The 27,068-nt window shown below is 40.2% G+C and overlaps 1 protein-coding gene across 1 annotated transcript in view; it reads right to left on the reverse strand.

Moving 5' to 3' along the window:
* Window positions 1–26,775, reverse strand: part of RAPGEF4 (Rap guanine nucleotide exchange factor 4) — a 144,817-nt gene extending 118,042 nt beyond the window's left edge. Inside the window, exons 1-4 of the mRNA XM_054381362.1 lie at window positions 26,711–26,775; window positions 17,987–18,129; window positions 16,820–16,908; window positions 6,143–6,289 (exon numbers count right to left, since the gene is read on the reverse strand). Of these exons, the coding sequence (XP_054237337.1) occupies window positions 6,143–6,289; window positions 16,820–16,908; window positions 17,987–18,129; window positions 26,711–26,775 (444 nt within the window). The remainder of the gene's footprint in view (window positions 1–6,142; window positions 6,290–16,819; window positions 16,909–17,986; window positions 18,130–26,710) is intronic.
* Between the last annotated feature and the right edge of the window lie 293 nt (window positions 26,776–27,068).

Consider the following 27,068-nt stretch of genomic DNA (forward strand, 5'->3'; position numbering starts at 1 on the left):
TGTGTATTTTAAGACGGTCAAAACCAATATAACAGCAGCACTAAAGGCCAGACCAATCCCACTCAGCTCCATGTGTACCAAACATTCACTTTAAATATGCTTAATTCACACCAGCAAAACTGAGACTGCAATCTGGCACTTGTATGTATAATAACAATTTTGGAATCTCTTCCTGCTACTGACTTGCATGCTTTATCAGTATTAACACAGAAGGTATGAAGGTGGAATGCTAGTTACTTTCAAAGCTTTGCTTACATCTTGCCAATTCTGTGTTTTCTGTCATATTCTAAAGCTGGGTATGGGAGGAGGACTTATATATCTCTCATCTTTCCATGTGTTACTCTAGGGAAAAAAATCTCTTGCTTATCTATCATCACTTCATTTTTCAATGTCTCTCACACTAGCTCTGCTTCTTTGCATAGAAATTTGAATTGGTATTCAGCTGAAGATTTGCAGACAACATAAGGCAACAGATTCCACACACTTGGATCCTTCCACATCTTCCTTCTGTGTTCTATTGTACGTCTGATAACTCGGACTGATTCTTCTCTATTCAGACAAGATAGGTATTGGAGATGTTAGGAAACACAGTATCCAGCTACAATGCAAATGCAGGCTACTGCAGTTTGATCACTTTTGTGTTTCTCAAACAATGCCCCATTAGAGAGACAAATCATCAAGGCAGAGTTTGAGCAGTCAATAGAGAGTGTGATACAAAGCAGGTACGGACAGCTGAGTATTCCATGACTACCTTTTTATACTTTGGTGGGTCTCTAAGCACTTCTTAATTTTAAATCACATGATCACCTACCTTGCAAAGCTAAATATTCCGTATTTTATTAACTATAGTTTTATACCTCTACTATGTTTGCCTATGGGAAATCAGTAAATCAGAGCAAAGATCAGTCAGTTGGAGCAACTGATTACTGGGCAATAAACTGTCAGAGTAGTGTACCATAAATCAAGCTGATAGTTTAGGAGTTGGACATAAATTTGATTTTTTGTTTGATTCCCTCCTCCTAATATTTATCAGATCAAATTTAATCTCTCACTTAAATGAACTGGAAAGAATTTCTGGCATGGAATACTCATTGGTGAAAAGGTACATTAGAAAGTACTGACGTTTACATGAGATTCCTACTACTTAAACATGCAGAAGTATTCAGGAGCAATGTAAAATGCATTTTCCAGCAGCCTAAGACAATGAAAGGGCTGCCTCTCTGAAACACTCCCTACTGCATTCCACGGCAAAATACCCACATAACATTCAGTAACACACTTTGATAAATCAGTACTTACAGTGTGGCCAAAACAGATAAAACAAATGAAAATCCTCACATGTTCATCTTCATTAATGTATTTTTACAATGCCTTTGTAATCCCTACTGCCATAATCCTAACACATAAAATGAGCCATAAGATTATACTGTACCTTGAGATAAGGGATACGAGTAAATCATACCTTGAAATACCTAAACCAGTATTACACCCAGCTGCAGTGAGAGCTGTAGTTGCATTTCTGATGAACTTAAGACTTTTTCAGAAATCTCATTCAACAGTGCTACAACATTTAAGTCAGCATGCAATTTCATATGTGCAGTTCCTACACAGCATTCCATTGAAAAGGCATGTAACATTTCTTCTGCTCTGGCAGAGGATCCATTTTAAACCAACTCATTAAAAACTAACATTCACAGTGTTCAGAAAATAAAGATGGTAAGAAAGCTGCTTCTGCCAAAGCTACCATTTCAGAGCAGTAAAGTCTGCTGAGGGCTACTGAATTACCATCAGCTCAGTAAAAGCAGGAAACAAGTTACGCTACCGTTCTCCATCTGCAAGATGTGTGTGTGCTGCTGAGTATGAATTTAAAAAAATAAATAAAATATCCATTCTGACCTTATAGGGGCAGACTGCCTCTCTCCAAAGTTAGGGCATACCGAAGTAATATTCAAGATCAAATGTTTCTCAAGGCATGTTCAGTAACTTCTAACATAACCTTACTCCACACAAAAGGAAATCAGTTATTTGTATGTTATCCAAGGAAGGCTGAGTAATTCACTGTGGTAGGAAAGACCTCTAAAAATAAGTCACCTCTCAGCAGATTCACTCCCTTCCTGTCTGGGTTTGAATCAGCTTGCAACTGCATGAAAGGACAAAGCTTGAGGATGAATTACAGAGAACTCCTGTAATGGCAACACTGCTCATACACATTCATTTCACTCCTACTCTGTATAAAAGCACTCAGCTATGAAGGGTGGAGCAACCTAGTGACCCAACAGGATGTGCATGACCAGAGCTCTTCATGTGTAGTCTTCTGCTTTCATGTTTATTTTTGGATGCATTTTCCTTTGTGTTTTGAAACAGTTTTTTGGGCAAGGTAGCTAGCACCACACTCAGTAATGCTGAAGAGGGAAAGCAAGGTCTTAGCAACACAGAGAGTATCTCTTCCTACAGATTCACAGAGCACCTTGGAAGTCTACGGCGTTATTAACAGTGACTAATAACTTCTTTCACATTTGTTAGTGCTCCTTGGAGATAAAGGCCAGGGACAATTGGTGCACAAAGGCAAGTCATCAATGCTTCCCATAACCTCCCAGAGCTTCCTCAGCAGAGAACAGTGTTCAGCTGTGTGACAACCTAACCAGAGATTTCCTCATCTCAAATCTGCTATAGCAGCCATTGATAGAAAATGAGTCCCCAAGGATGAGTAAGCTAACAAGTTCAACAGATGTTCCCAAACAGGATACTACTTCAACAGATGCAGGCATTAGAGAAAAGACTAAACCATTTTAACTGGTAATTGTTACCAGGAAAATATAATTTGTTTTCACCAGCATCCCGACTGTTAAAAATGGAGGTGATAAAAAACTTTTTGTATTTAAAGACTTGATCAAATATGTAATTCTATGTATTAGAGAAGGCAGATAATTATATTTTTTTATAAAGAATATCCTACCTCTTCCTCTACGAGTATTTAAATTTATAAAACTGATGAAAGAATACATGATAAAAAGAAAACACCCTGTTCAGAAGTAGCAATCTCTTTCTTTTACTATAGAACCCATTGTAATTGCACTCAAAGAAACTAACAGACTTCACAGTATATTGTGCATGATACCACTGATAATAAATATCTGTCACAGCAAAGACAAATAAATATTAGAATAAAGTAGAAAAAAACAGCATCCATAACAAAACAAAAAGGATACCTGAAGAAAAGTATATACTTTCTTATTGTTGTTATTGTTATCAAATCAACAACAACAATAATAAACCACTGCTACTATTGGTAGTACATTTGGGGCAAAATTTCCTAAATAATTTTCTGCTTTGACCACTTTTATCACACCTTAGCTGCAGTTTATGTAGCTGTGGTTCAGTAGATTGCAAGGAAACAAATACCAACTTGAAAAAAATGAATTGTGCCTTGGACTAATCAGGAAAAGTAGTATTTTTGTGGCATGATTTTTCCACTAAGATCACAGAGACAGCCTCCTTGAGAGAAAGGACACGAAAACACATGAAAAGTTCACTGTCAAACTGTGCAACAGGCAAAGAAGCGCCACAAAGCTAAACTGTGCTCTGTGACTTACACCTGCAGCAGACTAAAAAAAATTTAAATTCTTTTTACATAAATCAGAGATTGCAAGAAAACTATTAAAGGTCCAAACCCACTTGGAACAGAGTATTCAGGATAGTCCCAAACATGAGCAAATGCCATTCATGTGATAGATGGCTAAAGCGCTACAGGCTGGGGACAGAGTGGCTGGAGAGCAGCCAAGCAGAAAGGGACCTGGGGGTACTGGTTCAAAGTAGGCTGAACATGAGCCAGGAGTGTGTCCAGGTGGAATAGTGTGCCCAGCAAGAGCAGGGAAGTCATTCTGCCTCTGTACTCAGCACTGGTTAGGCCACACCTTGAGAACTGTATCCAGTTTTGGGCCCCTCAAATCAAGAAAGATGTTGAGTTGCTCAAACATGTCCAGAGAAGGGCAACAAAGCTGGTGAGGGGGCTGGAGCACAAGCCCTATGAGGAGAGGCTGAGGGAGCTGGGGTTGTTTAGCCTGGAGAAGAGGAGGCTCAGGGGAGACCTTATTGCTGTCTACAACTAACTCAACGGTGGCTGTAGCCAGGTGGGGATTGGTCTCTTCTCGCGGTCAACCAGCAACAGAACAAGAGGACACAGTCTCAGGCTGTGCAAGGGGAAGTTTAGGCTTAATCTTAAAAAAAAATTCTTCATAGAAAGAGTGATTGCCCAGCAAGGTTGTGGGGTCAACGTCCCTGGAGGTGTTTAAGAAAACACTGGAAGAGGCACTTAGTGCCATGGTCTAGTTGAAGAGATAGGCTTGGGCGGTGGGTTGGACTTGATGACCTTGGAGGTCTCTTCCATCCTAGTTGATTCTGTGGGATTCTGTGATCCCTTGGCCAGGAACTGCCATAATTTCATAAAATCTGAAATACACATGAGATGTGTTGAGGATCTCTATGATAGCTCCCAATACTTTCAACACACATGACCTTTCCCAAGAGAATCTATTATTCAAAAACTCATCAAAATCAGCAAAATTGTTAGAAATAACATTGTATCAGTGATTGTAAGGAGCAAATTACACTGGCATTTTTGCTTTAAAACAATTTTAAATATGTTTTAAGGTTCAACATGTTTCTGACAGGAAACCAACAATCTCTGAAATCTTAGCAGAAAAGTCACACAGAGCACAAATGACTCTGCTTGTATCAATTAAAGGTGATTTAAAAAAAAGTCAGTTGAGAAATCCACAGTTAGATTTATTCTTCTCTATAATGACCTTCTAAAGCACTATCTAAATTAAACATTTCTGTCCACTGGCAAATGTAGCATATGTTAAACAGACGAGACCACTGGCATATTTAGTATTTCAGTGTCAGAGTCTAAAACTATAAAGCAACACCTGTAGAGGAAAAAAAGTATGAACTGCAGAAAAATATTGCATGGTGAATTTATTCAAATTTGCTATGAGACTTTATAAGCAATTCAGTTTAGCTGTAGACATTGCCCAAAAAAACAGCACAGATTACAGGTAGGCAATCCGAAGAATAAAATTTGGTATTGTCAGGGTATTCAGAGGCAAGCATGCTTCACTCACACATTGGTCTTTCATGCTTGCTCATGCTGCACCATTAGCTGTGCTCAAGGCAATGTATTTGCAGACAGGTGATATTAATGCTATTTCCTCAGTCTGTGTAGCTAGATGTGGACGTGATTTTTTTTGTGATACTCCTACTTCAGGTACTGCTTTAGGGCAATTATTTGGAATATATCAGGAAAAGAGAAAGCCAAAAAACCCCATCTGTCTGCACTTAGGAGAGAAATGTCACAACCAGCATCTATTTCTGTAATACAGTGTCCCCAGATCTGCAGCTTTAGGACACCATCACACCATCTGACAGCTCTACACAACATCTAAATTTTTTACACTCACCATTTAAAACAAGCTGGCAGTACAAACTGGCAACAGTGTGGGCCAGCTCAGCAGCATGTCTTCCAATTCCCAGAACACTTTTCAGATCAAGTGCAATGCTTACAAAAATGCAAACTGATTGAAGTTCAGTAACTTAGCACAGTAACGTGTTAATGAAGTCTTCTCAGCATGGATACCAAAGTGCATGGAGGTTACAGAATGAAGAAGCTCAGTAGTACATTCTCCACAAAGAAAAGTTTTAAGGGAATTCACATGTAATCAGTAACTGAATTTTTAAGTGATCTTGACCCATCTGCACATTCTAAATCTTTTAAAGGTGGTGATGAGACAGGAGTAAAGGAGAATAATTTAAAATACCAGATTATACTAAGGATAGACTCTCCCCATAAATGCTGGCAATTAAAGCAGATTTAAGACTAAGAAAGCAACACCTGTAGTACACAAATAAATCCCACCTGAAATTTCACCTAAGTTATTTCATTAGAAGAGCCTACATGAAAGAAATGCAGGAGTCACACAGTATATGAAGCACTAAAAAGAAGTAAAATTACTTTCTTTTTGTCCAAAATAACTTAAAAGAATTACTACTTTGGTTACAGTATAGATGAGCTGGTATTTCATTACAAACACTTAACAGCTTAAATCACTTTTTCATGCATGAACTGAATCTGAATCTGAATTACCTCCCAAAGTGCTTTAAAGTCCTTCTGCTCAATTCGAAGGAGCTCGCTATATTCTCTGGTGACGATGGTTGCATGGCGAGGAGTGTTATCCAGAATGGACTCTCCAAAAGCAGTTCCTACTCCCAGAGTGCATATTGTCACAGCATCCTTTGAATTAAAAACAAAAATGACAAGTATTAAATATTCTAGGACATTTTAGGAGTCTTTGTGTCATATTTGTTAATGAGATTTGCCTTAAGATTCTTCAGCAATTTGCTTTAAAATAAAAGTGTCAACAAAATTCAGTATGCTGATTACCAACACAGGAAGCCTCAATATGGAAGCAAGTCAGACTTCTGTTTTCTAAGGCAACCAGTTGAATTAGACATTTCTGTCTTCAATTTGGAGAACACAAGAATCACATCCACCTTGGGAGATAATTCTTTGCTCATCTATCTCTAAAAAGTGTTGTGACGATGAAATCCTTCAGAAACGCCAGAGGTGATCAGAAGATGACTAGCATCAGAAATGCAATCTTGGAATATAAATATCTGCCCTATATAGGCTACCATCATCAGAAAAAGAACTGGACCGTTAACATTTTCTCAGTCAGCATAACTTTCCGTTACAATATCCTCTTGTATTTATAATGCATTTCTCTGCTGTACAAGGGTTGTGCACAATGCAGTCATATGGTTTCATCACCTCTTGGCCCTTCTGTTGAAAATATTGGTCAATCTCTTAATTGTTAATGGATGCCTGCCAATTAAGTAGCAGACTGAAAAAAAACTAGGATTCTTTGTATGTAAGTCAGAGATTTCAAGAAACTATTAAAGGACCAAATCAACTTGGAACAGAGTACTCAGGATAGTCCCAAACATACAGTGAAGTCCACTTCCAAAGAGTCTATGTGAGAACATGCCATTCATGTGATAGAAAGATGGCTAAATCCCTTGGCCAGGAACTGCTCTTAATAGTTCAAATATAAATTATGAGCTACTGCAGAGAAAAAAATAGAGTACTCTAAATAACTTCAGATGTATGACCTATTTTAGGCTTACAAGTTGCTAAACTTCTGAGCACAGGTTTGAAGCTGAAAACTTACACATCTCTTTCTAAGCTGGGCCTTAAGCATCATTTGAGCCATTAAAAAAACCCAGCATAAAAGAGCGCAAAAAATTTAAACCAATGCAAACTACACTTTATTAAAGAAAACCACACATGTACACAAATACATATAAACATACAAAAACACATGCTAATTTTATTTGATACAACATTAGAAATATAGTTTAATTCTAAAATTCATTAAATGTCTACAAAAATAAAAGCAAAAAATGTTGTCATCCCATCCACTGCATTGCTGGGCCTGATAATCCCAGAGAGATGCATGAGCACATTTTAGCATCATTTTCTGTGTTTAAAATTGCATTGTTTTCCTTTCATGCATCTAATAAGTGCTAATAGGCAGATGTTATTAAGATCAAGTTAGTAGCTTTATAATTGCATTACAAAGACAAATGCCCATAATAGTTCAGTTCCCTCAACTATAGCAAATTACTTTTGCGCAGATACTACCATATAAAATTATGTGTTCAGGGAAACAAAATCAATTATATCTTAGGAAAGAGCTAGGGAGAATTTACCAACTGTCAAAAATCTATTTTCAAGGAAAGCAAATACAAACAGGCAGTCTTTAAAAGAAAACAATATTTAGGAATGAGCACCTAGGCATCTAAATGGAAGTCTCTACAAAGAGCCTATAATACAGGCTATACACTGAAGTTCTGCCTTAACATTCTTGCTTTAAGAACTGAAACACTATATGCATGCTACCATACTCATATAGGCACTGAAAGGAGCTACCAAAAAAAAAAAAAAAAAAAGTGCCTGTTTACATAAAATTTGTCACCAGGTCTCCAATACATTATTCTCAACTTTATTAAGAAAAGTTCAGATAAAAGATCTCTGTTTAGGGCAGAAAAATCAGATAGCCTTGCAGAAAAAGATTTTTCCATTATATAGAGGAAAAGCAATATTTACATTTTGCAGCTTCTTTCTCAATTCCCACCTTCTGAAAAAATAATCTCCTTTGAAATGCCTCATCTTTTTTGATTCTTTACAACCATAAAGAATAAGTTTTTAAAGACAGAATAGAAAAGAAAAGGAAAGGTGTTGGTTAAGGAACCACTTTCTAAGATAACATTGTAGGGCTCTAAGTCAAGGAGCTGGAACAGTACTATGTACATTCATTAAAGTCCAGGCTTCTATCAAGAGAAAAGTCCTTTCAGGTTTTTTCCCCAGTCATCATTGCTCTCCACAGAGATGCAGTCTTGCAGTCAGCTAGGGCACAAGTGCATCTGTCTTCTTCAAGACTTCAGATCCCCATTTTCTCTCTGCCCCTTGTTTATACCTCTCTTGTCTTCTAGGGAATCAGGTGTGCATTTCCCATTATGCCTGTTAACCTTACACTTGAGAATCTCCTGTTCAGTGAAGTCTTCAGGAGGACTGCTAGCAGCTCAAAACTCAGTTTGCTGTTCCCCTTTGCAATCCTAAAAGCACTAGGGGGTTCTAGCTGCTAGCAACCAGCTAAAATTCACACAGCTATTTAAAAGGTAGTATTAAAGACCTAAAAAGATGAGATTGTTTCCTTTGCTATCTGTCCTCTGAACACATCACAAAATGTCAGTGTTTAAATTGGAGGCTGTTTGTGTACTCAGTTTCACTGACTCTCACTGGCAGGTGAGACACATGCAGTGAAAAGAGTTGTTAAACCTTCCCCTGCATCAGCCTAAAACATTACTGAATTTGTAACACCACTCTATGGAATGGACAAGAACCAGAAACAAGGCTCTGCCTTATTCCTTCCTCCCCACCCTGCCATCACAAGGCACATCCCTGCTTGCTTCTCCCTGACTCGTGACTCTATTTTCAAACCTGGCAAACAGAATTTCTGTACTGCATGCAAACACAATCACAGTGTTTGAAAGGGAAATTAAGAAAATAGTGGGGAAAAAATTTATGAATGGACGATTGAAAGGAATTGGTCACTTTGCTTTGAAAGTTTGGTCAGTATTTTGAGTTTGTAAGGGAGTTTGGTTTTAATGTCATCGTTTTCCCATATCTCGTACCTTTATCTCACGTTGCATCTGTGTCCCTCCAGGACACCATACCATCTCCATGGTTAATTGGAGATCTGCAAAGGCTGGCATTTTGAAAAGTTTTCTTATTACTACTTGGACACAAGTCAGTTTGTTTTCAGCAAAAATTTCCTTTTATAACAGAGAAACTGAAGGATACACAGGAAAGTAAACTATCTGTTCTATGAAGTGGTTTTCCTGTCCCATTACCTCCACTGGAGTATGTTTCTGCCATTCAGAAAGGAAATCCTTCTCAAACTACTTTTACCAATAACATAGAAGTATCTTCCGACACTAGAACTATAGTTTTCTAACATATGCTAGGCCATCCTCTTTACACAAGACAAGGTGATTTAAGGTGTCAGGTAATGATAGGACTAGGGGTGATGGAACAAAAACAGAAATGGGTAGATTCAGATTGGATGTTAGGAAGAAATTCTTCACCATGAGGGTGGTGAGTCACTGGAACAGGTTGCCCAGGGACGTGGTAGAAGCCCCATCCCTGGAGGTTTTTAAAGCCAGGATGGAGGTGGCTCTGAGCAACCTGATGTTGTGTGAGGTGTCCCTGCCCATGGCAGGGGGGTTGGAACTAGATGATCCTTGAGGTCCCTTCCAACCCTAACAATTCTATGATTCTATGATTTGTTTAAAGGGACATTATGCTTCTAGAAAGATTGTGACCAACTTTTCTTCTAGTTCCTAATTAAAATATTTACAAATCAAATTAACTGTACTGTAATAAAATATTCCATTATTTTATATCTTTCTAACTGATCTTCTAAAAGCTATCTGCAATGTCTTGGACTTTGTTACAGTTTGAAGGGGTAACTTTAGCCTAGTCCCTGACTCTAAGGACTGAAAGTAAAATAAATTACCATTGGATGCAAAAGGAAAAATAACTCATTGGCTTGCTAATGGGAATATAGAGCAGAGGCATAAACAGTTCTTTCTCTCTTTTCTTCTCCTGTTGCTTCTTCTTGCAACTTTCCTCTCTCCCTCTCTCTCTCCCTCTCGATCTCTCTCTCTTTTCTGCTGCCTTGCCAGGGTATCTGTTTTGACTACTGTGTGAGGTAACAGGAGAAGGGAGGGAGTGGGGGAAAGAGGTGAATGGTCCCCCTGGAGCTGTCCAGGGGATCTGAGGAGTTTCTGAGTTGTTTATAAATTGTAAATACATATGTATTGTACATAAATTGGATATTTTGTACATATTAATTGCATTTACATATTTCTAGATTGTAGTTTGCTTGTAAATATAGCTTCATTTGCTTCCATCCCAAACTGAGCTAGTCTGGCAATTTCATTCTGGGGGGTAAGTCTCCAAACTAGTTGGGGGGGGGGGGTAACTTCAACCCGCCATGGACTTTTTCCTCAGCTACCTGGTAGAAAGGTTTGAAATATTTTTTCTATATTAACTTTCAACAAGCTAAGTTCAAATCCAAAATTGGTATATCCATGACACATGCAAGAGACATGGGACAACCCTCTCTGCTTCTCAGTTGAATATGTAAGTCCAGCCAACCTGTGTGTTACAATAGGTAGAACACTTCTCAAGTTCAGATTTTAAAAAATTGAAGCTAGCTTGGGCATGCTTACAGTACAGCACAGACTACATACAAACCTGCATCATGACTTCAGATAGGATATCTCCAAAATTCATAATGGCTACTTACATGCATACATAATGCAATTTACATGCAGAAAGCAGTATTGCAAGGACTGTCCTGTTGAAATCTCTTTCCTTATTTCCACTTCACCTTATAAAATAACTTCTTTGATCTCAGTTTCAAACAGACAGAAAGTTCTTCCCTTTCTTATGTGGACATCTGAACCTCTGACTTGACAGTCATTCTTCTCTGCAACCCCACTAACTTATTTGGCTTTTGACACCCAGTCCTCTGAACCCTCCTGCAACTGATGCTGCTGTACCACCCAAGCACCCACAGCTCCTCCTTTAAAGCTCTTCTAAAACAGGCTACTTGCTTTCAATGTCCTGTGTTCAGTGTGGTCTAATTTAAAAAAACTGATGAGCTTAAAAAAAACTCCACCAAAACACAGGCAAAATAAACTAGCAATAGCACACACCCCCCCCCAGCTTGCACTACGATTGAACTGGCAGACTACAGCAAAACTGCAGACTGAATTGTTATTTGTTCTTTGTCTTTTTTTCTCTTCTTTCCATTTTATCAGATAGTAATATAAATCTTAATCTGGGGTAATAGTCTCTGAATCTTATTCTGTAAACCACAATGTTCCAAATCTGACACAGATGTCACACTGATGCTTTTCATCAATACATTCATTCCCAGCTTTATTCTGAGACATTACCTACAGTCATCCTTCAGAATCTCACAGAATCTCAGAATATACTTAGTTGGAAGAAACCTTCAAGAGCATCCAGTCCAACCCTCAACTGCACTGCAAGGTCAATACTAAACCATGTCCCTAAGCACCAGGTCCAGAAGCTGTTTAAACACCTAAATCTGTTAATTTTCAAAACAGAGTTCAAAAATTAAACATGAATAAGGCAGTCAGCAGCATTTTTAAGACAACAAACAACCACGAATCTCTCTAAAAGAACTTTCATTACTGTATACCACGGCTCTAACGTTGGGTGGGTAATGGTGCCAAATAAAAATTCAGTTCAGAACCTGACCATAACTGAAGGCAAAGACCTCTTTCTGATAGATTCTAGACAGGCTACATTTGCTGTTTATTTTGAAAGAGACTTGCTAAGTCTTTGTGTGACTTTTAAGTACAATATTTATCAGGGTGTTAAAAACAAGTTGAGGCAAGACCAGAAGAGTTTGTTACACTTACCTCTGCAATTCATAGCATGATATTTTTACCTTAAAAAAAAAATCCTCTTCAGTCTCTTCTTGGTTGTTGAATACCCAGATAATTCATAAGTAATGTGCACAGAAAGCAGACCAGCCACCACCACTCAGAATGTACTGCATGGGTAATCCTATCAGATATCAGTATTGTAAATTGCATTATCCTTTTCCAATGGCAAATGAAATTATCATCACAATCAGCAGCAGCTAGCATATTTTACCACCTCAGTGGTACAGAACTAACAGTCATAGAGTAATCTGCTCTAGTCAAATTCTTTGAAACAGGTCTACAGTAAATAGTTTAATATGATTTTCAAACTAGCCATTTAAGTATCAGACATCGCCCGTACTCAGCCCATTATGCATTCTAACACTGCCCTCTCGTGACAGGATAACAGTTTTGCAAGCACTCAAAAAGGACTTTTTCACACCAGTATGAAACCAAGGCTTCATCTATGAAATCCTAACTATGTGTCTTTGCCTTTATTAAAACATTTAAACGAATACATTGAATGCTTCCTCTTATCATAATAGGAAAATAATGTGTAATGTTAATATTTTTGTTTATATGAATTCTCAACTTGGTCCTGATACAGCATTACTAATATTTCCTGTGAAAAATCACAGATGTCTGAATGTGTAAGCTAACATGCACCAAGAACGTGTATGAATACTTCACTAGCTACACTGAAGTCTTCATCCATTAGTGCATTTAGATATAAATTCTAGTGCAAGATAATTCAAGCTGCAACAAAACTCAGGATGTCCAGATGGAGACGGGTGACAAGCGGTGTTCCCCAGGAATCTGTACTGGGACCACTGCTGCTTAACATCTTCATCAATAATATAGAGAATGGGATTGAGTGCACAATGAGCAAGTCTGCAGATGACAGCAAGCTGAGTGGAGTGGTCAATATGCCAAAGAGATGGCATGTCATCCAGAGGGACCTGGACAAGTCAGAGAAGTGGGCCCAGGTAAAGCTCATGAGGTTCAACAATGCCATGTGCAAAGGCATGCAGCAAAAGGACAAGGGCCAACAGTTTTAAACTACAGAAGGGTAGATTTAGACTAGACATTAGGAAGAAATTCTTCACTATGAGGGTGGTAGAACGCTGGAAGAGGTTGCCAAGGAAGGTGGTGGAGGCCCCATCTCTGGGGACATTCAAGGTCAGGCTTGATGGGTCTCTGAGCAGCCTGACCTAGTTGGGGATGCTCCTGCTTACTGCAGGGGACTTGGACTAGGTGAGCTTTAAAGGTCCCTTCCAGTCCAGTGCATTCTGCGTTTCTATGATCTAGTAAAACCTCCTGCTCATCTTAAGTATTAAAAATATTATTAGCCTTGTCTAAAGACTTTTTTAACCAATAGGAACCTAAATATGAATTTAGCTCGTCTCTTCCTGGAAAAGATGGCATAGTCCTTCTGTACTTTAACATACGACTACAAACTACTAAAATTGTAGGTCCAGGTAAATTTCTCTATCTCCTCTTCTCTGATGGAACTTTCTCACCAGCATTAGTGTCATTTATGGTATAATAGTAACAATACAGCAATGAATAATCACTACGACTCTGCAATGGAAGCTTTGGCTCCTGGATGCTACTGCTGGAAAATGTCCTCCAGGATAGGATGCAAGCATCCCTACACCTTAAGCACTGCTCATCCATTCCTAGCTGGGCAAACAATACTGGCAACTGAGTCTGTCAGGGCTGCCCACCTATGGAGTCACTATTTCCTCCATTATCTGAGCCTGTAGTGAGCACAGCAGGCAGGGAGTGCTAGCAAGCACATTAAGGTCAAGAATGGCCAGCGCTATGCCACAAGGAAGCATCTTTGAGCTGAAACAGCTCTGGACTGAGGACAGAATGAATTTACCCCAAAGGAGTAAATGAACACACTCACACAGAATGGGAGGTTAAACAGAAATACTATTTACAAAAGTAAATCATATACAAAAGGCACAAAGGCAAAAGGATATATATACACACTCAGAATCGACCCTGGCTTACCCGACGCTGGCTAAGCCCCCCACCAAGCCACAACCAGGCCTCTGCTAGGCCTTAATGACACATCAAAAATACACTCCCAGCCAGCCAAACCTCCCCCCCCACCAGGCTTCACTGCCCCTCGCCTCAAGATAAGCCCAGTGTAGGCCTTAGCTACCCAGCAAGAAACAGATTCCCGTGTGGCAGTTCAGGCTGAGTGCCCCCTCCTACTGCCACATAAATTACACCTCTGGTGTCCCAGGTGCTCACCCAATAGGGGTGGACACAGGAAACGGAGTATTTCTACCCATAAATCCTGCGCCCTATAAATCCATCTGCAAAGTCATTCTCTTTCTCTTTCTTCCCTCTCTGTTCCCATGGGAGATGCTCTCTCTTATCGGGTAACAGTGTGGGAGTATCCTCTTGTCCTCTTAGGCTTGTCTAGGCCTAATGCCAGGAGGAGAATGAAGGGGGGGGCAGTCTCAGACCTGGCCAGCCTGAGACTAACCTAGCAGTGGGAGAGGGGGGGAAGAAAGAGCCCTGGGGGTTTGGGTATACCTTCAGGTGGGGGGAAAAGAGTAGGATTGGGAAGCCTCTGGGTACTATGTAAGGGGTTCTGTATGCTTTGGGATGTTCTTTGCCACTATGCTTTGTAATATTTTGTAGTTTCACCAATTGCTTTTCCATTTAAACTTTCCATCACTCTCCAATCCATTTGTGTGAGTGTCATTCTTTTGTCCCTCTTGGGGCAAGAGAGGATCTGTCTGGCCTCAAACCAGCACATCCCGCCAACCAGGCCTCACTCCCACACAGCAGAACACGACAGCAGCAGTTCACATGCCCAGAGCAGAGAGGAGAGAGAGAAAGAGAGAGCGAGCAAGTGACGACTGGACATTTTGCTCCTTATGTAGGGAGATACAGGAAAAGGGAATATCTTGCATCCCCTTGGACTGTGTTGTCTTCTGGAGGACTTTTTAATCTCTATGGTAGGACAGTTAATCCCTAACCTACAACGGGAAGCACAAGCAAGACTGGCACACAGCACCCAGGAGCTAAAAGCAGGACAAAGAGGAGATCTAAGGTGGACAAGGAGGGATGTAGTATAAACATGGAGCAAAACCAGAGAAAACACTGGACTCAAATACTATTTAGGATTCCCAAATCACCAAACATATCCAGCACTAGAATGCATGAGCTGCTGTCCTTTCAGCAGTGTGGCTGTAATCTGTGGCAACTAGGCAGTGGTAAGAATTTAGTTCATTGTTCCTGTGAGAAGGAAACACGAGGTTAAGAAATCATTGTAGAACATTATTTCTAGAACTAGAACTACATGTAGTTCTATAGTCTCCTACTGGCAGGAAAACACAGTGAAACTGAACAAGCAGGAAAAAGTATTTACATTCTTCTAAGAAATCTAATGTAATGTTCCATCCTCCATCTAACGAAACAGATTCTTAATTCCAAACAGATTCTTAATTTAACTTACACATCCAGACCACTTTAGCAGACATCCTTCTTCCTGATTCAGTGAAGAGCACTAGTCCTTAATAACAGCGTGGTGCCCTCTTTTGGCAAACACCAGAAAATATTCCTGATTGCTTCAGACCTACCTGCACAGAAAAGGGTCTCCTAGGAGCCCAGTACTGCTCCAAACTGTGACAATATTAATGACAGGCAGGCCATGCTGAGAATTGCTCAAATTATGCTAATTACATTCTCCATCAGTCTCTAATTAGTACAGTGATCACTAAAAATAATTATATGAAAGAAGTGCCTTTTGTATCTATCATTTTACTCTAAGATGCAGAAAGACCCAGTGCTCACACACTGCAGTGCTCAACAAAGTGAAAAATCTAAATTCTGCCAATCTGCTGTGATGAAGGAACCATCTCAAATCAGCCAAACTTTGAGCAAAGAATACACCACTACCAGCACCATGCACGCGTCCACCATTCAGTCAAGGTGGACAAAAGGAGTTACATCAGCGGTACAGTCCCATCCTCAGCTAAATGATGGAACAATTCTGAATCTCAAACATGGAGGCAGCGAATGCGAGATGATACCTTCCCAGAAGATTTAGGCCACAGCAGGAAGTGCATGAGTTGTCAGCATAACATTAGACAATATCAGCAGGAGACTCTCCAGGAGAAATATCTCACCCTTTTATGTATTTACTCTAAATTTCCAATTTTGTAAATCCAGAAGTGACAAGATACTGAGACACCACTTGCAGTTAGGATGCATTTTACTTGTTCTATTTTGTACACTGAATAGGCATTACTTCCAGGCTTATAGTCCAACATGGCAGCAGCTCCTATACTCTGCTATTACTATAACACTTACCTATTCTTGCAATGGGGGCTGCAGTATGCTATTATTGAACTGTACTGTTCATGGGTTGGTTTGGACCTTCTGAACAAGGGCTGAATTAAAATATTTCCAGGAAATTAATTAACAACTCTTAGATCTTTAGTTTAACTTCATATGGCACTATTAGAAAAGACAGAGGAGTCTTGTTTCATATTAAAATGCAGACTCCTTTCTAGAGCATTACATTTCAGTTCTCAAGAAATCGATAGCATCATTTGTCTTCGTAGAGAAAGGACAACAGAGACCCAGAGAAATATGCTTGTGATAAGACAAAATATCTGTACAACACATGTTGTTATCTATCTCAACATAAGTTATATTCTTTCTTTGTACTACTGACCGAATTATTTCAATTAAAAACGTATTTTACCTGGTGGTTGCTTGTATCAGAAACCTTCACATCCAGTGATCCTGTCAGAACAGCATACCAACTCGTCCCAATGTCACCCTGACGGAATACTGGAAAGATGAAATCTTATAAACAAGAGCTATCTCTTTAAGTTTAGCAACATTAACAAACATTTTCCTTCATATTCCTGTACTACTGTAGTCACTGCTGGCACTAAAAAAATTATCGTATCAAATTACTTGCTTCCTATTACAGTAATATTTCCAACAACATTGGAAAGCACATCCTTTATTAAACTGGTCAATAGACTACAGAAACAGTGAAAGCACATAGAATTGTTTCACTCTTCTTCCCAGTTTGCTTCTCTTTTACTGCCATCTTAGTTAAAAACAAACAAACAAAAAATATTTTTTGAACAACGTCCCATTGAAATTCAAAATCTTCCAACGCAGACATAGCTCCTACTGAGTTCAGAAGGAGTTCTGACTGAGAAGTAACCACAGGACTTTTGATGTTCAGACACTTCAAAGCCAGAGCATCAGAATTCCTATTGCTCTAAGCAAACCCTAGTGCCAGATTTACCTGATGGGTGTCTGAGACTTTGTTAAACACCATCAGCTGTTCCCCTGCTCGAGGAACTCACACATTGCCATCACAGGACAGCACTTATTTCCATCTCAGTTTCACAGACCAAGCACAGCTCTCCACCCTTATCTGGCACATGGGCTGCCATAGCAGGCACAGAGCTGTTGCACCCCACAGAAGTATGCAGCTCTGCAAATGTATCCTGTGTTATCCCAGAGTGACGGCAAACCACACACTATTAAGTGAAATGCCTACATGATACACTTTTGCCCCTGACATCATAAAGAACGTACAAAAGAGATCAATAATGTATTTACAAGGGAAGAACAAGGCTTAAGTGCAATAACTTGCTTTTAATCTTTCAACAAAACAGTGGCAAAGTCCTGAATGTAATAACGTTTGCTTTGTTACCATAGATTCATTACACACTGTATTTGTAAAGCAAGCAGCACTTTAGTCTTGCCTTCCCCTTTAACTATCATTGTAAACATTTATAAGGCTGTTCCACTGATTGTACTCTCTCATCAATCTCCTAGAGACAATCCCTGCCAAAGATCAAATTTCATCCACAAAAAAATAGATGAACATATGAAGCGCTCTTACATGTGATTCCTTTTTCCAGATTTTCATAATATCCACAGAGACATATCTGCTGGAGGAGGTTTGGATGAAATTTCTCAAAAGCTTTCACTTCTTTCAGTCGTGTAAATATAATATCTATATCTTCACTGGAGCGTTCCAAAGGTCTGCATGAAAACAAAGGACAAAATTCTCAACAGCTTTATCAGAGAAACATCCCCACCTGCATGCACCAAACTTACAAATGTTTACATTGTCACATTATCATACAAACCAACTAAAATGTGCTTCACAGGTGTGTGACGAAACCCTTCCAGAACATCTTAGCAACTGTGCTTTATCAACTTAAGCATGATTACTGTCATTTCAACACAGGCAGTATCCAGAAGCCCCATTTAGCACCAAAGTCCTGCTGTAGCAATTAGGGAGAAAGTATATGTAATGATACAGTATTTTATCCTAAAGAGCTTAGAATGATGTAGAGTTTCAGGTTCATATGGGGACACAAATAATCAATGCCCAAACATAGAAGAGGTCTGTGGAAAGAGTACCCCAAAACAGAACTTCTCCATCTGGCTAAAAGACAGACTTCAGGTATCAGTGGTAACTCTTATGCAGACAGCTCTCTTCTGTGCATTACTGCGTACAAACTACCTTGAATATTCTCTCTCACTTGCAAGCAAGAAAGACAACTTTAACAAGTACATTTTCTTTCACAAAGTTCCTGTCTCTTAATGTTGGACAAATTAAATATGCAAGCAAGAATCTCAGATCTTCATTGGTAAGGGTAAAGAGTTTTAATCCAAATATTTTATATATTTAAAATCTCTGACAGCAACATCTTTAAAAAATATAATTTCAAGCAAAAAAGAAATTAGAGCTCCCTCCAACAAAGTGTATGTGGACCAGCAGTTCAGTAAGTTTAGAAAATTAGTACATATTTTTGAAACTAAAGTAAACTAGCTCCATAACATACATTTTAAATGTGATTAGCAAACATTATGAACCAGCAGGCAAGCAAACCACTAGCTGACAGCATTAGAAAGACTCTTTCATAATAGATTAAATGCCTACCACTACACACAGAAACAGAGAAAGTTCGTCAGAGATCATGTGGGATCGGATGCAGAAATCACTTATGTGTGAAAGAGCACTATAAAGATATGCAGTTGCCAGTGATATTAGACCTACCACTCACTAAATGCTGCTAGTTAATTTTACACTGGATGAGCTTCTAAACAAACAGAAGTCAGATAGCTTGCAATAAGCAAAAACCAAATTCAGAAACAGGTATCTCTATCATCTTATTGTTACACCCACAGTGTAAGGGAAGAAGCCCAGATCCTACTCATAGTGAATCTCTGACTCTCATCTTTCTTATTAAATTAAGTCTAGAAGGGATTAAATCTCTATCCTCATTTATGCTCCAACTTACCCTTATTAACTACAGATGAGAATACTAACTCTGTACATCACAGTGACATCCTCTTACCATTTCAAACTACATCTAACTACAACAGCTCCCTTTTGAAATATTTCAAGTAAGGTTCCACCCATTCCTTATTTTTGACTGTGCACTAGCTGACAGGTACCAATAAGCATTACCTCTCTTGTCAAAATCCTTTTAAGAAGATTAGGAGGTGCATCTTGCAAACAGATTTAAAAGCCGTTTATATAAGATCCCCACCCAAACTACACCACCTTGCAACACTAACTCCCGTAATTTATGGAGTCTCAAAATTAACAGCAAAATCCAACTAGGGAAAAAAAAACATATCATTCTCAGAGTACCCTTTTTCCTAGAAAAGCTGTGTCTGAGATGTTCACTCATACGCCTATTCCATTTAAGTCCACCAGTTCATGTGCATAGAACTGATTGCATGATCTCAGCATTTAGTGGTTTTAATTGTTTGATGCAGCTGGACAGGGAAAAAAACAAAGAGAGTCAGCATACAACATGCATCAAAACTTAATCAGCACTCTTTCTGAAATGCGAGTGCAGAAATGTCTTCCGCTTCTGTTCCTGTCAAAAGAACAAGGCTGGGGGTGGGAGGAGGCAAATTAATTCACAGACTCTGTAGGGGTTTTTCCTGAGAATTGCTGAAGGCTCAAGAGATGGGATTTTCCTCTAGTTCAGAAGAAGGTGAGAGCAGGGCTCACTTCCACTGATGTGTCAAGATGTGCCTTGTGTCAGGCATACAACAAAACTGCTTTGTGACCCCAGTAAAGTGAGTCACCACTGAAGGACAGCAATTTCATAGGTAGCTGAGCCACACTTTTCAGTGCTTGAAACATCACCACAGCAGTGAGAAATCAAACCTCATATAGATTGGGAAAGATAGATTAAAGTTGTGTTTCTAGAGAGTTACTTTAGCAAACAGCTGAGCTAGTATGCTTTGTATTAGCAGCAGTTACTTCCAGTTGGAGTACATGAAGTGAGTGTTTGAAGGGGTACACGCAGATATGTTCTAAAGAAAAAGAGGAATTCAAACTTCTAAGTAATATGGATAGTAGTAATTTGAAAAATACTATATTCCTTACAATGTTTAATAATTCATTACTGCAATCCATTTGTTTCAACAGCCTTTCTTCAAAATATACTGTTTAATATTTGTGTATGCAACTACATTTCCACAAATATTTTTACTGGAAGGACACACATTTTGATCCAGCATATTTGGAAATTATCTAGAATTTGGAAGAGGCTTTCAGTAAAAGATCTAACTATTAATGTGTCTTAGAAAAGGTACCTTCTCCTCTAGTTATGTTTACAAAGTAAAACAGACAAGCAAACAAAACCAGAAACCAAACCAGCAGCAGCCAGCATGCAAACCATGCAAATCTTAACTGCATCCCAGAATAACAACTGATTAATGTCTCGGATGAGACACACAGACAAACACTTAGTTTAAGATTTGCTGCTTGGTTAAAATCATGAATAAGCACAAAAAGGAACTAGGATGCAAGTTGTTTGACAACTAAATGCCTTTGGATTCGATCAGAGCTCCTGGGAAACATTCTCAAATGTTTAGGATTAAAGAATTAAGTAACACTAGGTGTCCCAAGTTGAGGTGGTTTAGTTCATACTAGAATTTTGCCTCTGTAAAAACTCCAGACTGCAGTGTAACAGTAACAGTAGTAGTACTAAAACTCATTTCTATTAAATGCTTAAGATCTTATAATCTATAACAATGAGACTGGTTTCAAAAGAATGTTTTTTCTTGGTGAGAAAGCATGAGGATAATCAAATACCATGCCATCAATTAACAGTTTTTCCACATGCCTGCAAAACTCAGGCAAAGTTCAATTGCTTCCTACAAACCATCTTTCAATAAAATTATCATTCTAACTGCGGTAATCATAATTAAATTCACATTAATGATACCAATTCTGATGGAATATCAGTACAGGACAACATAAATTTACTTCCTCATTGCAGCCATCTTACTGAATTGCTGTAAACGTGGCCTTTTTTAAAGCACATTTTGGAATAATATTTAAACAGCCGAGTCCTAGTGGATAACAAGTTAACCATGAGGCAGTAATGTGTCCTTGTGGTCAAGAAGGCCAATGGTATCTTGGAGTGCAGGACAAAGGTATTATCCTTCCACTCTCCTCTAGGGAGACCACATCTGAAGTCTGTGTTCAGTTCTGGGCTCCCCACTCAAGAGAGACAAGGAATGACTGGATAGAGTTCAGCAAAGAGTTGTGAAGATCAGCAGGGGACTGAAGCACCTCTCTTATGAGGAGAGGCTGAAAGACTTGAGGCTGTTTAGCCTGGAGAACACTGAGAAAGGAAATTATGAATGCTTATAAATACATAGAGGGTGAGCACCAAGAGGAATGGGGCCAGACTCTTTTCAGTGCTGCCCAGCAATAAAAGAGGGGGCAACAGATACAAACTAGAACACAGATGTTCTGTCTGAACGTAAGAAAAAATGTCTTTACTATGAAGGCAACAGAGCCACTAGGCCAGGCTGCCCAGAGAGGTTGTGGAGTTGTCTTCACTGGAGATACTTAAAACCCACCTGGATGTGATCCCGTGCAACCTGCTCTAGGTGCACTAATTTTAGCAGCGCGGGGTGGACTAGATGATCACCATAGGTCGCTTTCAACTCCTATGATTCTGTGATTCCTTAGAACATTAATGATTAAGCCTATTAATTAGAAAACTACTACTGATGGCAGAGAATTATTAAAGCTTTAATGTCACTGTAGTCACACTGATAGAAGGCACTGATAGAATGTATTAAACCAGAAAAGGAACCATTCTGCAGATCAGTGGAATGGGCTGCAAACATCAACCCCAAGAAAGTGAATCTCCCTGCCCCTCCTACATGGGTCTGGAAAGGTTTTTCAGAGACCATACCAGAGTACTTGTGCCACTCTCTTCTGTGATCGCCACTGTTGTTCACTAGACAGCAATCTCACTGAGCTTAGCCCCTCTCAGCTAAGATGGTGCTGGTGAGGCTGTCCTGTTCTGTTAAATTGAAAAATGACTGGGGGATCACAGAATCACCCAGGTTGGAAGAGACCTCCAAGAGCATCAAGTCCAACCAATAAGACAGAGTGCACTCAAGTGCACTTTATTTCTTTACATACCCTGCCCTACAAGATATGCATCCTTCCAACCAGTTTTCAAATCTGTTTTATCAGTGGAATGGCAAAAGATGTATTTATTAAGTAATGATATCCATAAATATTTATCTCAAGTTAAAAATAACACTATCTGTACAATACGGCTATACTATCATATTCATATGCTTTTTACAAAGACAAAATACTTAAAAAGCAAAATTACAAGGAAATTTTCCCTTTTCATTGATAAAAGTTTCTATGTGTGGTGCATGCTTTGCAACCAAGGTGTGACTAACCCTTATCTAATAAACATTCCAACAGTCATAAACATGAACTGGATCTCAGGACAGCTAAAATTTCATTTGACAGAAGTATAGATATACTTCTGGATAAAATTACATTAATCAGCACTGAAACTTCATAGTAGGCATTAAAAGCATTTTAATATGAAGACAAACTATGAGATACATTGCAAATTAAATTTAAAATTGAACAATACAGACAAATGATGTTATCCCTTGGCTCAAACTCTGGCCACTGCCATCCACCAATACACCATGCTAAGTGCACCTTTACCATTTTCTATCTGCATGGCTGCAGCTAATGAAAATTTAAAACTTATGGCAACTATGAAATAACTTCTACAGATTTATATTGACATACATACATTTTGATAACTGCTGAATTCAAAGATGAAAGTGTAAAGTCAGTTCAGGAAACACTGACTGAGGATACTGATAAAGTAGCAGAAGTGATCATACCAAATACAATGCAGAAAATACTAACAGAGAAAAGTTAAGTATCACAAGAATGATGACCTTGCTAAGTGCAGCAAATTGTAAGAAGCTGACGAAAACGGATGTCACACTAAATAAGAAAAACACTTGTATTTTAAAAATACCTGGCAGCCACCAGGGTTTGAGGGCATGGTTTCAATTCACAGAATGGCTTAGGCTGGAAGTGACCTCAGAGATCACCGACTCCAATGCTCCTGCATTGGGCAGGGATGCCTCTCAAATAGACTTGGTTACTCAAGGCCTTGTCTAACCTGGTCTTAAACACCTCCAGGGAGGCGGCATCCATGACCTCCCTAGGGAACCTGTTCCAGCGTTTCACCATTGCTAGACATCTTTGCAAAAAGTCCCTCTCCAGCCTTCCTGTGTGATGAAATGGACAGGGCTTTCACAGTTTCAAGATGTTTATTGCAAAAGCACTTACTGTGTTACATAGTTAACTTACATAGGTTTCTAATGCAGTGTTGTCACACTCCAACTGGTTACCTTTCTACTGACATGCCGTCAAGCAAAGCATACAATTGGTTAATGCTAACAAACAATGCTAACACCATGTCCAGCCAAATCCTGTCTAGTCTCTTAGTTCCTGATAACGTGTACATTTCTAACTCAAAGACAAAACATAGCCTTCTCAAAGCTATTCGAAAACAAACCTTCTCCTACATTCCTGTAGGTTCCCTTCAGGTATTGGAAGGCAGCTCTAAGGTCCCTCCCAGATTCTTTTCTCTAGGATGAACAACCCCAACTCCCTCAGCAGAGGTGCTCCAGCACTTGGATCATCTTTGTGGCCCTAAAGGTATGGCAAAAGGCATCAACAAGGAACTTAGAGGTTCAAAAACTCATCTACCTGATTTTACCTTGTCTTGCCTTTCTGATACATTTAAATGCCACCAATGAGATTTTTCACTGCTGGTATAAACAGTTGTTTAATATGAGGAAGCAAAAATTATTGAAATCCCACACACAGAACCAGCTTGTTTGATGGGGTTTTATTCCTTTGCAGAAATATAATTTTTCATTAAAAAAAAGAATTGTCTTCTCAGAATACAGGATTTAGAGATTGAATCTTAACATGTCAGAAATGAGTCAGGCAATGACAGTTTAAACATGTTTCCAGGATCGTCTGGTAGATGAAAATACCTTACAGTTCCACAAGTACCACCACCCCAATCACGTGCCACTTCACAAAACTACCAACTAAATTTGAAGATACCATGTTCCAATAGACATACGCATGTACTAGCTTGCTCTGGTGGGCAATGACAATGTTTATACCCATGAATGCTAGGGTAATTGCTGTATCTTCCTCTTAATACCTGACCACAGAACCAGTGTGTAACTTACTACAACCACATGTAAAAATGGAAGATGATACTCAAAATGCCCAGCCTGTGAGAAGAGAGTAACAACAGCTTGAATCCATTTCAAATAGAACGCCTGCTCTCACTATGAGTTACCTTGAATTCATATATGCAACGAAATGCACAGACCTACAAGATTATGGCAAGCTATATTAAAAAGTATTTTGGGCTCTCTGAGAAAATATGGAAAGGGCTTTTATATTATTTGTCAAAGACTGAACCTTTGCACTGGACTAGAAAATGAGCTGCATGATGCGGAAAAATAAACGTTATCATTCATCACTCTCACAAGACCGCACCTTTGCATGAGCGCTGGAAAGCACTTAGGCTAAGTCTATACTGCTCTGTCTCTGAGTTTCCACATCCACTGCAGTGCCTGTTGCAGATGTAACCCCACAGACTTGCTCCAAGCATACACCACTTTAATCATATACTACATACAAAGAGAAAACATCAAGCATGCAGGAGCTGTCATGTATGTTCATGATTTTGCTCAGATCCAAATTATGTGAAAAATGGGTTATTTCTATCGATTTGTCATGATTAAACAAGGGTAGATATTTAAAATACACAGAAGTCAGTGTGTGTTTTACCAATCACATAAAAACGTAAATAAAATAAATAAAATAGCAAACAACAGTAAATAAAATAGATGTCCAGACCAAAAGCTGCATTAACTTCTTACAGTTTGCTGCCTGGACTGTTAAGGAAAACAGTATTAGACGTGCAGTCCTACAACACTAAGAGGTTACCTGAAAACAGTAAAAACTGGGAGAAAAGAAAGGTTCCTCTTCTATGCAGTGCAGTCCCCTCTCTCCACAGCGCAGTCCCAAAAGGCATCAACTGTCAAAAGCTGACTAACGATGCTCAGTGAATTACTATATACCATGTAAGTGAATTCTCTCTAACAGCTTTATTTAAACCACATAGCACAATTATGGTCTAAATTTTTGTTAACGATTTTCCTAGACTACAGGAGATACAGTGAGGATTCAGAAATCAAATTACTGTGCTTCTGAGGTAGTCCAGTGTTGAAGGGAGGAATACAGCAAAGGATGTTCAAACCACCCAGCATACAAACCAACACTGAGAGACTTTCTGCTGCAACACCCAGCAAGAGCACTCCAAGGCATTTATTTTTAAAAGTAAAGAAATAATTTGCCTGTATTTTTAGAAGGTAGCACACCACTTCTGCGCCCAGGTTAGGCAGCCGGAACTCCCACTCACGCAGTGCTGGCTGCCCGCCGGTACCCGACCCGCAGCAAACGCTGCCGCGGGCCTGGGGTACAGCCGCAGCAAGCTCTAGAAGAGGCTTGTCGCCAATGAAAGCAGCCTCCTTCGGGGCGGACGGGCTCTTTTGGTGTTTTGGGGTTTTTTTGTTTTTTTTTTTTTTTTCGCCAGTCTCGAGCCAACGGTGTTGCCCCTGCTTGAACCACTGAGCGGTTTGAGTTGAGGGTCTGCCCTTTCCCGCCCCACCTATGAGGCGGCTGGGCCAGAGACTGGGAACTGGAGCGGGGCGGTGTGCTGAGGCGAAGTGCAGGGAGGCCGATGTGCAGACGCGAGGTCGGGGCTGGTGTGCTGACGGGCTGTGACGCAAGACAGAGGGCGGACTGGGGCCAGAACGCGGCGGGCAGCGGGTCTAGCGTGGTCAGCACGGCGAGTGCCAAGGCGGCAGCCCCAGACCCCCGGGCCGCGGTGCCTTCTCCCTGCTCTGGAGCTCCCCCTCCTCCACCACGTGCAGCATTTTCCGGGCAGCGGATACAGGCGGTGTGCAGCTACCCCAGTGGGGATTGCCCATTCGTACCGCTGCCCGGAGGATTTCGAGCCCTCATCCTGCTCCGGCCGCCCCGGCTCTGCGCCTTTCAGGCATTTTGCTTCTCACCTCCACACTCCTTATGTAAGGAGGGATCTGATGGGGAGCGGGGTGCCAGCACATACATACACATGCATACAGGGGTGCAGGTTACAGGCACACAGCATTCCCTCCGCAGACGCTCTTGTGAAGATACCGGTACCTTTTATCCAGGCAAGCGATCCACTCGCCGGAGGATGAGGAATGGGTGGTGTGAGCGGCGACCATGTTGGACAAGGAGCAGGTCGCCGCATACCCGACTGACGGCGGCTCCCCCCGCTTGCCCGCCGGTCGGTTGGCCCGTCCTCCCTCCGCGCACGGCGCGATGGGCTCGCCCAGGCCCCCGCAGCAGCCCGCCCTGCCCGCAGCGGGGCGGGGGAGTGTGGGTCTCTTTGGCTCCCTCCTGTTTCGGCGGCCCTCCCGCCTCGGACCGTGGCTCAGCTGTGCTCTGCCTCCCTGCTGCCGTCAGGTAGGGCCCCGGGGAGGGGGCGGAAAGGAGTTACTCCTTTCCTGTAAGGTGT

The sequence above is a fragment of the Indicator indicator genome, chromosome 5, assembly GCF_027791375.1.
Source record: "Indicator indicator isolate 239-I01 chromosome 5, UM_Iind_1.1, whole genome shotgun sequence".
Taxonomy (NCBI): Eukaryota; Metazoa; Chordata; class Aves; order Piciformes; family Indicatoridae; genus Indicator; species Indicator indicator.